This window comes from Dreissena polymorpha, chromosome 8 (genome assembly GCF_020536995.1).
Source record: "Dreissena polymorpha isolate Duluth1 chromosome 8, UMN_Dpol_1.0, whole genome shotgun sequence".
In the NCBI taxonomy this organism is placed as follows: Eukaryota; Metazoa; Mollusca; class Bivalvia; order Myida; family Dreissenidae; genus Dreissena; species Dreissena polymorpha.
Genome location: NC_068362.1, coordinates 27,071,880 through 27,084,823, shown reverse-complemented (window position 1 = coordinate 27,084,823; position 12,944 = coordinate 27,071,880). Strand labels below are relative to the sequence as shown.

Sequence of the window (12,944 nt, the reverse complement as noted above, 5' to 3'; positions counted from 1 at the left end):
TACTAATGAGATGTGCGTATTGTTTTGAAGTCCCTCTCAAACAACCACTGATATCTCATGAAAATATTTGAATAAACAAGAACAGCTGTGTGCGTGATTTTTTTCTTCAACGATCGAGCGATTTTCTTCTTTTACTTTAACATCAAATATGTTAATTAGATAATTATATGACCAAATATCTACGCTGGGGCGCCAAAAGTCGAAATTGCTCCATATGGAGATGACCTCTCTGCTGTATATTGTTTTACTTTTGTGGTGTGGGGTTTTATGTATAAGCCCATACGGTCTTCTTTTTGTTTATGGTCTTATTAATGAATTTTCTAACGGGTAGCTGTTGTTGTTTTCCCATCCTTTAGTAGAAGCCGACAAAACGGCTTATCACATGCACCAGAAATGCAGGGCTGGAACTGTCAGCCTGCTGGAGAAGCTTTATTCGCAGGTGGAGTATGTACACAAGACCACGCGTTTCAATCATGCGTCAGGACTCCAACTGTATTGGCTATCTAGAAGACAATGATAACCGGAGTGTGCTTCACTTGAACGTCCACCATGCTTGGCTCCAAATCAACAGACCCCGAAAAATATACGACGAAAATACCGTTAACCATGGAAGCTGGTCATTGGTTGCTGCAGCATTTGTTGAATAGTCACTTAATTACTTATTACATATGCGTGAAGTGTCGTTCTAGATAAGCCTGTGTAGTCCGCACATGCTGATAAGGGACGACACTTTGCGTTTTTATGGTATTTTTCGTTGAAAGAAAATCTTTTCCCAGCGAAAACCCGGTATCGACGGGAAGTTTCATCTCTGATAAGGATGTGCGGTCTGCACAGGTTAAACTGCGCCGACACTTACGCATATGCATAATGCATCGGTTTTTTTTTAGAGAAAGGCTCAGATAGATTAAACGATGTACACGGGCGGTAAATAAGCAGTTTGATGAATTCGTGATTATGATCTCTGCCTCTGAGATGTTCTCTCAATAACTTCACGTTTTTTGTATATATTTATTTATATTTTACCCCAACACATCAAAAATAACAACACACCATAATTATCAGCCTATCCGTCTGTATGCCTGTACGTCTGTCTTTCTGTATGGCTGTCCGCCTGTCCGTTCGAAGTTCATCAGTCCTTCAATCCGTCGCACTGTCTGTTTGCCTGTCAACGTTCGTGTGTGCGAAGTATCATGTATCAGCCATAACTTGGATATACCCTAATGTATTTTTAAATAACTTGGTATTAATGTCTCGTGTAATACCCGTCGCCCTAAAACTCAAAGGTCAATGTCTTTCTACAAAGTCTAATGTCGAATTCGGCCATAAAAATGAAAAATCATGTCTTAGCATTTGCAGTGCAATGCATTGATTAATCGTGAAATTGTCTTAATTACTAGTATGTAACCTACATGTTGAAAAAACTATGCCGTATAATAAATATGTAGGTGTTGAGATAAAAATGTTATGCATAAAAAGTACTAATTTATTTATTGTTTATTTATTTTAACATGAATAACTGAAAATATTTACTGTTTAAAAATATATTATAAATTTAGGTACAAGTCCACATAGGTTTGGTGTATATCAGGTAGGAAAACTGCTCATAAATAGAAAACATTCATCAATATCTTAATTAAAACTGAATGGACAAACTTGAATTCGGAAAAATCGTTAACTGGAAAAACTTTACGTCATAGGCCGGTTGCAGTTACTTATATGTGGAAGAGAATTTTGAAACGATATGTAAAGCATTAATTATAAGACTTTGTAGTTTTGTTTTCATGGGTAAACAATTATTCAATAAAAATATTTACTTAATTAACTGTGGTGTTTATTGGTGTTAGCTCTTCAATGGGTTTTGCCTGCAATTTCAGCAACTACTAACAACAACACTTGACAACTAATTAAACCCATTGGCCGGTTTTCATACAACCACCAGGAATATTTTAATATGCATGCATACCCCAATTAAAGTGTAATACCCTCCATAAAATGTCAGTGATCCCTGGTCTGTAAAAAAATGAAAATAGAATGCTTACATTTAAGTATTGATTTTTATTGCCGTTCACAGTCTCATTTGGGCCGGATCCCCTTTCGTAGACATGTTGGTTCCGATGCCCACGTGGACCGCCGCCACCTGTACCCTCGGGACACCTAACCTGGCGTTGCTTGTTGAACCCCAGGCTCTGGGTGCCGTCTTCATTGGAACCTTCGGCTGCATACTCGCCATACAATCTCTCGCCTCAATCAGAACGGAACACCTGAACCGGTTGTCTGACGCGGGAATCATCGTCCTGGCTCCAACAAGAGTTCGACAATCGCTCCACAGAACCTAGTATTCGATTGACCACCTGGGTCAATTTGTTGACCGCCGACCCACTTACTCTTCTTGCTCTTCTCACCTTGTGAACACCCTTTGACTCTTCTCGCTCACCCTTTTGGCTATCCATCGGAGCCGCGGTGCAAGCCAACTGAACATGGCTATATATCTTCATCATGTTCATGGCATCTCCCATCGATGTGGGTAACTGCAGGCTTACATGCTTGCCGGCCTCCTTGTCAAGCAAACCGTGACAAAACTTCTTCACTGCCTGATCAGTGGCGTACGCATAGGGCAGATCACGAAATGCCGTTGTTGCCAGCGTCAGCACCCGATCGGACCAATCGTCCAGGGACTCGCCTTCTTTTGTTGGACATCATGAAAACGACCCTGCGCGGTGCCTGGGAGCTCCCTGGCACCAAAGCGCTCCTGAAGCCGCTGCATAAGTTCGGCGTAAGGTAACGTCTCCCTTCCTTCGGTCAGTAATGCATAAAAGTCCACTGCCTTACCAGTTAAACACCAACCAAGACAATCACCACATTCTTCGTCAGACCAATCTTGCATTCTGGCGTTATACGCTCAAACTTCCTCTTAAACAACAACCAATTGCTGCACCCATCAAATAGCAGGCTCTTTGGCAGCTTGGTCAAAACATCCCGATCCCGCTGGGTTGGGGGGTTTATTGGGACTGGAGGGCTTGTCTCAACGGGGACACAGATGGGTAGGGTAAGGTAACCTGCAACAGGTGGATTGTTGGGTGCAAGGTTATTACCTACTATAGGTAAATTGCTGGCTACCGTGAGATTACCTACCACCAGTAGGGTACTTTGAACGGGAACACTACTCACAACGGGTGAGTGGTTTGGCATTGAGAAGCCGCTTACAACAGGTTGGTTGTTAGGCATGGTGAAATGGGTTGGAAAAGGACGCATTATAGGAGCAGGAGGGCTTCTTGGGGCCCGAAAGTGTCCCAAATATTCTGCGGCGACTCTCTAAATTTTGCTGGCACATTGTAATCTGCCGCGCGCCAGGGTCTCTGCGCTGAAGGGGCCATGGAGGAGGCCTCTGAAGTAACCGAGCGACAAAGGCTACTTTGCCTAGGTCGCTTGGTTGCCCTACCAGCCCTCATCTGGGGCAAACCTAACGACTGGGGCAGGGCGGGGACGCTTGATGCGACATCAGGCGGTATCTGCATGCCTGTCACCACCACAGGATCTGGGGAACAAAGGCTTTGCAAACTGGGGAAGAAAATCGCTCCATATCCCTGGGAACTCCTCCCATCGAGTGATGTCAGCCTCTTAATCTGATATCTGAGAGGCTAGCTCTGCCTTCATCTGGTCCTGGTTTAGGTATGGCATGCTTACAAACATTGGCTCTGGGGCCCTGGACCTACTTGGGTGTTCTTCCGATCCACTGGAATTGGGACGCTGCTGCAAGCATTGGATTTTCTGCAAAATCCAGCTGGTCTAACTCCCTCTCACTTAGGGGCCGCCCAATTAGTACCTCCAAGGTGTCCAGGTCTAGGTTACCTGACCCGGGCCAATTTGGGCCCTATTCCGGAGATCAACATCAACATTTGTGGGGGGTCAAAATTTACCCGTACAAGACCCGGAGACATATTTCGGCTACTCATTTCTAATGCAGCACAGTACACAAAAAAATAAATGAAGAAACACAGCACGCACAATAAAAAATATGTCTATTAATTTATTTCAAAATTCAATGCAACAATTAAATATTAATTGCAATAAAACAATTATTTCACCATATCCATTACACCAATCCAAAACAAAACACTACCCAACCCGCGTTGCTCTAGCTAGGCCACAGACGGATTTGCTCCTAAACCCCAAAATCTGGTACTCTGTTTACATTTTGAACAGCCACGCAAATATTGTTAACTTGCAGGTCATATGGTGCACTTTGATCCGCACCAATGATCAGGCGACCTCGAAATGCAGACAAGGTAAATTCCCAGTAGTCAGACCACGTGGTCACCTTGCAACACGTCTGAAAATAGACGGCTGGTGCGTTACACATGTCTAGCATAGACCACTTTACGGTACAATTGGATTGGAAAAATATACAAACTAAATACGATTCGTGGTTCAATTTAAACACAGGATGCCGACTTTTGCAAAGAATAAGCCTAACTGTTAAAACACGACTGCACTAATCCCACTTGTAGACACCATTGTGGTGTTTATTGGTTTTAGCTCTTCAGCTGGTTTTGCCTGCGATTTCAGCAACTACTAACAACGACACTTGACTAATACACTCACATGAGCATCGACTGTAAACCTTGTCAGGATGGCAGACGTAGTCCTCGGCAGTACACACTTCGAGGGAAATACTTGTCTGCTGTGGTCGGCTGCACACCACCGATCCTCCTGGGAATACCTACCCCACGCACAGGCTAAACCTCCAGGGCAAGACACTAAGTCACTAATGCACAGTCTAATACCCACCGTCACAGGCTAATACACTTATCCTCCTGGAAATACTTACATCAGGGCATCTATCCTCCTGGCAATACTTACCTCAGGGAACACGTCTGCACACGTTCGCGGACCGGGTAGCAAGAGAGCATGGTCATCCCATCAGGCATCTGCGTCCATCTGATTGGCTCCACATCATGCAGCATGGTCCCGTCACATGAAAGACACAAGCCGGGTACCACTCTGGAGGAGGGCCTGGCACCGGATGTCACTGGCACTACATAACACTCATTTGACTATAATTGAAAACTTTTGTACAGTTTTCACCTCTTAACAAATAAACGCCAGCAAAAATTTTTTACCTAGAAAGAACGCTGTATGTAAAGAAGAAGAACTTGATGAAATAATTTGCATGGAATAAAAATCGTCTAAGAGTTTGCCCAGTTTCGTTCCCACCCAGTCTTCACAAAACTGTCTGATTATGCCTCATATCAAGACAGGCAATTTGTTATTTTAAAACAAAAAATTATCCAACCAAAAAAGTCATTTTTTAACATGTGTTAACATTTATCATTTATTTTCCTTAGTTAATATGATTTAAGGTTCTACTTAATTTACCAAAAAACGTTTTTCTGACCTGTAAGTAAATCTAAAATAAATTTGCTGAATGATTTAAACTTTATCTCCCATTTAGTTCAACTAAATGGGAGATAAAGTTTAAATCATTCAGCAAATTTATTTTAGATTTACTTACAGGTCAGAAACACGTTTGTTGGTTCATCTGGATTTAACAAAATTGTCATTGAATAATCATGAACATTGTTTGTTTCAGATTACTCTAGAGAGTGGTTGATATATTTGACAAATGTCATAGGTTCTATAGTGTACAGTAGAGTGTTGTAGTGTAATGTGTATATAGTGGTTTTTCAAGAAGTTGTTCAAATCATGCCCCTTGGGATGAAAATGTCCTAGGGGTTACATATTTAATGTAGACTTTTAGCTCAAAATAACATTGAAAATCTTCTTCTTTAAATTACAAGAGGTAAAATAATTGGCATAGAACATTGATTCTTTTCAAAACCTTTCCGAATTGAAGGCTGTCATTTGTCAAAAATCTACACTTTGCGTTTTTATGGTATTTTTCGTTGAAAGAAATTTTTTTGATAATAGGGCTGAATTTCAGCCATAAATTGGTTAAAAGAAAACATTGAAATCATCCGCCTATGTGTCAAATTGTCATCCCACTTGGGAATACGTAATGTTTTCCTTATATTTATAGTGAAAACTTAAAAATAGTTTTTAAGGTCACAAGGTCAGAAGGTTAGGGCCATCGGAGTCAGAACTCATACCAAAGTTGTTCAGATCATGGATCAAAAATGGCTCCGCCCTTAGGGTAACTTGTTTTCCTTACATATTCAAAGTGAAAACTGCACGCAATGTCATGTAATGGTCCTCTGATTTGTTCAAATCCCCTAAGGTCAAAGCTTGCAAATCCATGAGTAAAATAATTGACAAACATCAGCATTCTCGGGCATTGTAAGGTTCAATTTTTTTTAATTACACCCCTGTGGTCAAATTTGCCCAGTTTAGGTTTATAGAATTTTTTTAAATGACGTTAATTGAAAAAACTGATATTACTCAATGCTTTCTCAGATCACATTTTGTCTTAAATGTAATAATGTGTAAACAACCTGGTTAACAATAATATACAGTAATAACACAAACGTCACAAAGTCTACACATTACAGGATAGTTTACAAATATTTCAGATGAGCGACTTTGGGCCATTAGCCCCTCTTGTTTAGGAATACGCTGTAGCATCCAATTGATGTCATTATACAGTAAAACGGAGATTCCATAACACTTTGATTTTTCTAGATTGAAAATTTGCTGCAGTATATATATATATATATATATATACATGTATATATATATTCATTCCTTTTATTAATTTTTATTTATGTAAGTATAATGTATTATTCCTTCTGTAGTATAAAGGGACCATTAAGATATTTGCCTAACATGTTATGAAGAGTATTAAAAAAATCAGGAACACAACTTTAATGATATCAACACACTGTTGAGTAAACTGATAACATTAAAAGCTCTAGTATTGATGAGAGGCCATTAATAAAAATGTCAACAGTCGTTCATAATGATCACCCAAGTGGCTTTTCAATTTATAGCCTTCTTAAACTTCCTTATAAATGAAGATTCCACTGACAATGTACATGTGCTTGGCCTACACATGTAAGTCCTAGTTATATAAATTATGTTCAGTAAATTATTAATTTTCAGCTCTTTTAATGTGGATTTAATTGTGAATATAATTTGATACATGTACATTATAACATTCAATGGCCAAGAATTTAGAAAAGTGTCTAATTTGATATTTTTTTCTGTTTTAAACACAGAACTTATTAAATCATTAGATTGTGTTAAAATTTAAAACGAGACTGTATAAACAACATTAATTAAATAATGCTTTGCAGATAGTGTTGCCATCCATACACAACCATCAACATCAAAATGAAGAAATGAATGAAGATGCCTGTGTGGGCATGAACTAGCAGTTTGTTTGCCATGATGATGGAAGAGGAATCAAACAAGGAAGGGGGTACATATAGTTGGTTACTATTTCATAATTTGGAAGTCTGATACAAGTGAGAGTAGTTGTGTGACCATGTAGTTCGGTTTAAAGGGCATCTATTCACTGAATATTCCAAAATATACTAATAATCCATTTGTCAGCATCACCTTAACCCTTTCCCTCATAATAAGCAATTTAGTGAAAATGGCTTTTGCTACCAGCATAAAACCAGACCAGACTGTGAGTAACTCGCAGTCTGTTCAGTTTTTATGCTGTTTGCTACTCATCCGTTAACTAAAGGTTGAAAATGAAGCCTTTAAAACTTGAAATAAGAATCTGTTAAGAAAGGTCTTTAACTAAATTCAACTTTCTATGGGACTACAAATGTGTCATAATATGTATTTAAGTGGTAAAGGGTTAAATGCTTTAGTTTACATCTACACTACTTCTATATTTGTTCAGTTGAAACTTCACTCTTGCCTACAGGAGTGTTAAGTATTAAGGTCATTGACCATGATCCATAACTCTCACATGTAGATTGGCGGAATTATGACTCTTTATGCAATTTGAAGGTAATAACTTGCAGTGAGCTACAGATATTCCATTGCATTTAGCATAAACAGTCCAACCTGGTAACAACAGTCAGTCCAGGACATGGCCAAAGGGACTGTTGTATAAAGGTCTGGTGATCTTTGTTCTCCGATGGCCACTTTTTAGATGGTTGGTCATTTGGTAGTATTTCTAGGATGTTACCCCACCCAGTAATTTGAATACAGTGAAAATAAACAAAGGTTCATTGGGAAATTTAGTATAAGAAAACAAATTATTTCTTTTGAATAATACAAATTAATATCTTATTTAGTGGTCTATATTCATACCTATAATTAAAATTATGGATTTATCAATGATAATGTTGCTGTTTACTCATGTATCTCCTTCGTTCATAAATCCGACAGTTCATTGGAAGATATTGTTAACTTGTTGTCTTCATATGCCGTTGACGTCTCGTCCAAAAAAGTATTTATAGCACATCCCTGTTATAAGCCAAAAGAACAGATACGTATGGTTCTCATTCAAAGAAAAGACACCAAATGCTTATAAAATGTTTTTGTACACAAAGACTACACAAACAGTATTTTAATTCAAACAACCACAATATCATCTTAGGTTTGAGGACTTGCTGATAACATGTGGTGTAAGCTTCTCCACTGGAAATTGAACTGGAGTTTTACATGAAAAATCCACTTTCATTAATGCCAAAATATTGCAACAAAAGTTGAAATTTGATGTCTGTTGCAACACATGTTGATTTAAGTGTTTACATTTGCACCTAAAATGACTGACTCGTGACCGCAGGTGAAAAATGGCTTTGGGAGCAAAATATACTTGTTGTTGGCCGTTATAGACAGGTGACAATTATTCTCAGGAGTGATATAGAAAGATTTTTGTCGGGGGTAAATCTAGACTGATCACTGTAAGCAGGTTAACGTTGTTCTCAGGTTGCCGGTAAGTCAGCTTGGACTTTATATGCCATTGAAGTCGTTTGCTTACTGAATGAATAATGATGTAAATTATCAGAGTGATTTTTGTTTCACACATATAAGTCTGATTCTGTTTGATAAATCAACAGAGACGCTCATCGGTGCATGCACAAGCAGTGATAATGAAGACTTTGATGCGGAGTTTGAGCTCTCTGGTGCCAGCAATGGGCGGCTTCCTGCAAGCCAGGGCTCGGTCGGTATCCAGTCTGGGGGTGGGGCGTGTTGCAGCAACTGTTACGTTATCACAGCCTCCCTCATGGCATCTCTTGGAGGAGTGCTGTTTGGATATGATATCGGTGGGTCATTGATCCTGTACAGATTTGAGGGAAACCTCTGAGGCCTTTTAATAAAAATTTGCTGGCAAAAAATTTGCAAATGTAATATTACAGTGTTTTATTATATGACAACATTAAAAAGAATAAGAATTAACAAGTAATTTAAAAGCATACATTGCGATGAAGTCATATTTTTTACTAGTGAGTTCTCTGATAAATATTTTTAACGGACTTAATTAGCTTAATCAATAATCCTTTGACATTTCGTATCAAGTCTATTACCAAAATGAATACATAACAAAGCTTGTAGGAAATTTTGTAAATACAGTATCTTTGACATAAATTTAAGCGGTAATAATTGCTTGCAGGTATCATATCTGGTGCAGTCCTACAGTTGCGTGACGTGTTCTGTCTGTCATGTCTTGACCAGGAGCTGGTGATCAGCGCCATGCTCATGGGTGCCATGCTGGGATCCTTCATCGGGGGTACGTTCTAGCATACAGTAGGTAGTGGGGAAAATATGTGATGCATGTGTTCTAGTGAACAGTTTTGCATGGTAGAAAAATCAGACACATGTCACACGTTGTAACATACAGTTGGGAGTTTCGAAAAATGTGACCAGTCATATGTTATATAGTTCAGTAGGGAGATGGGAAAAAATGTAGCACATGTCATACATTCTAGTTTATAGTTGGGCGAAGTGAAAAATGCACACACGTCATAGGTTCTAGTAAAAAAGTTCGACACATTTTATACAATCTAACATGCTAGAAGTCAGGAGTAAAGGCTTACATAAGGGAGTACTGAAAAAAAGGCGACATATGTCATATGTTCTAGTATACAGTGAGGAGTAAAGAAAAGATTCAACACATGTCATTCATTTGGAATATACTTTTTTTACATGTGTTAAAATTGTTCACCACTATCTACTGTACACTGGGATGTATGACATGTTTCACATGCTTTCACTACTTCCTACTGTAAACTAGAACCTATGACATGTGTACACCAGAACATATGACATGTGATGCATTTGTTCACTTTAATAGTTAAAATATGTTTCAGTGTTCAGTAGAAAGTGGTGAACAAATGTGACACATGTCATATGTACTGGTGTACATTAGTGGGTGGTGAACAAATGTGACACATTTCATATGTTCTGGTGTACATTAGAGAGTGGTGAACAAATGTGACACATGTCATATGTTCTGGTGTACGGTAGAGAGTGGTGAACAAATGTGACACTTTTCATATGTTCTGGTTTACAGTAGACTGTGGTGAACAAATGTGACACATGTCATATGTTCTGATAAACAGTAGAGAGTGGTGAACAAATGTGACACTTGTCATATCATATGACAAGTGTCACATTTGTTCACCACTCTCTACTGTATGTTTCTGTTTACAGTAGAGAATGGTGAACAAATGGGATACATGTCATATGTTCTGGTTTACAGTAGAGAATGGTGAACAAATGGGATTCATGTCATATGTTCTGGTGTATAGTAGACAGTGGTGAACAACTTTGACACATGTCATAGGTTCTAGTGTACAGTAGAGTGTTTTGAACAAATGTGACACATGTTATAATTTCTAGTGTACAGTAGGAAGTAGTGAACAATTTTAACATATGTAACACGTTCAGATGTACATATGAGTGTAGAGACAAAATACAACTCATGCGTTAAAGCATAAAGGAGAGCCTACCTAAAAAAATGGGAAAATGTCAGGAATTAAGGCATATTGTAGGGTGACATGAAAAAATAAGACACTTCATATCTTCTAGTGTACTGTAGGGTGCAGTTAAAAATGTGATATTTATTATTCATTCAAATGTATATAAAGGCATAGTTAAAAAATGTGGCATGTGAAGCATTCAAATGCCAAGTAGTGCATAGTGAACAAATGCATTACATGTCAAAAGTTCAAGTGTACATAAGCTGTAGTAAGAAATTGATAGACATTTCATGCGCTCTAGCGCACTGTATAGCATAGTAAAAAAGCGGCAAAAGTCATGCATTAGAAATGTTTATTTTATGTTCAACTCTAGGTTTCCTGATGGACCACTGTGGAAGACGGTCTACCATCATTGGGAACTCAGTTGTATTTCTTCTTGGAGCCCTTATTCTTGGTTTTGCACCCAACTTTGGCGTGTTGGTAGGTTTTATATCCCTGAAAACAAAGTGTGAGCGTATGTGTGTGTGGGGGGGGGGGGGTATTTTAATAGTAATTGAGCAGTTTGTTGGTCTTTTTGCATACAATTGTAAGAACTTTGTTATGAAACTACTACTGTGTTTTCCACATTTCTCAAAAAGAAAAAAGTGAAAACTCAAATATGTCATATACTATATGAATTGAAGATGTGTAGTGACACTTTTCAATTACAGTGACTTACATATACCTGAGTTATTTTCACTTTAGCGGTACATGGTATTAGACCCATTTGTGACAAATCTGTAGTTGATATTTATTTGAAACTTTCTTTCCCTTTCTGTTTTATGATAAAAGTTACTGGAACTTATATTAACTATCTTTGGTTCCTAGATGTGTAGAATAAAAAATAATTGTCATCATGGTACTTAAAGACAGGAAACTGTTTTTTAAGATAATTGTTTAATATTGAAAAGCAGTATGATTATATGTAATAATTATGTAAATAATTTAAGATTAAGGCTAAGAAACATTTTTGAAGGATAAATACTCCTATATAAAACATAGGGCTGTATATGTATTAAAACTATCTAAATGTCTTGAGTATTTCTAAGTTAGCAATGCAAACAAATTTTGACCCAAATGGATAGTAAATTGTTACATTAATTTTAAAATATTAACATATTGGTTCTGTTTTGTGTAATGTGAATGGTTGCACATAAAACTGTTAAACCTATAATTGATATGCATTTATACAGTCCTACATTTCTTGGTGATGCCCACATTTGCAGGTTGTTGGCCGGCTCCTGGTGGGGTTTGCAGTATCAGTTTCTGCAACAGCAGAATGCATATACATCTCAGAGATAGCTCCACCGGTAAGCATTCTAGCCATGCATCTACATCTCAGAGATAGCTCCACCGGTAAGTATCCTAGCCATGCATATACATCTCAGATATAGCTCCACCAGTAATTATCCTAGCCATGCATATACATCTCAGAGATAGCTCCACCGGTAATAATCCTAGCCATGAATATACATCTCAGAGATAGCTCCACCGGTAAGCATCCTAGCCATGCATATACATCTCAGAGATAGCTCCACCAGTAAGTATCCTAGCCATGCATATACATCTCAGAGATAGCTCCACTGGTAAGCATCCTAGCCATGCATATACATCTCAGAGATAGCTCCACCAGTAATTATCCTAGCCATGCATATACATCTCAGAGATAGCTCCACTGGTAATAATCCTAGCCATGCATATACATCTCAGAGATTGCTCCACAGGTAAGCATCCTAGCCATGCATATACATCTCAGAGATTGCTCCACCGGTAAGCATCCTAGCCATGCATATACATCTCAGAGATAGCTCCACCGGTAAGCATCCTAGCCATGCATATACATCTCAACGATAGCTCCACAGATAAGCATCCTAGCCATGCATATACATCTCAGAGATTGCTCCACCAGTAAGTATCCTAGCCATGCATATACATCTCAGAGATTGCTCCACTGGTAAGCATCCTAGCCATGCATATACATCTTAGAGATTGCTCCACCGGTAAGCATCCTAGCCATGCATATACATCTCAGAGATAGCTCCACCGGTAAGCATCCTAGCCATG

At 38.5% G+C, this 12,944-nt stretch overlaps 1 protein-coding gene across 3 annotated transcripts in view; it reads left to right on the top strand.

The window, feature by feature from the left end:
* Window positions 1-1,434: 1,434 nt before the first annotated feature.
* The window catches only part of LOC127841075 (solute carrier family 2, facilitated glucose transporter member 10-like), a 33,567-nt gene continuing 22,057 nt past the window's right edge, over window positions 1,435-12,944 (top strand). For 2 of the 3 annotated variants that reach the window (XM_052369625.1, XM_052369623.1), the window contains exons 1-6: window positions 1,443-1,588; window positions 7,251-7,375; window positions 8,979-9,185; window positions 9,533-9,649; window positions 11,215-11,321; window positions 12,107-12,190. In XM_052369625.1, the coding sequence (XP_052225585.1) occupies window positions 7,342-7,375; window positions 8,979-9,185; window positions 9,533-9,649; window positions 11,215-11,321; window positions 12,107-12,190 (549 nt within the window). In that variant the 5' untranslated portion in view covers window positions 1,443-1,588; window positions 7,251-7,341. Of the gene's footprint in view, window positions 1,589-7,250; window positions 7,376-8,978; window positions 9,186-9,532; window positions 9,650-11,214; window positions 11,322-12,106; window positions 12,191-12,944 lie in introns of all 3 variants that reach the window. The other variant, XM_052369624.1, reaches the window with a different exon arrangement.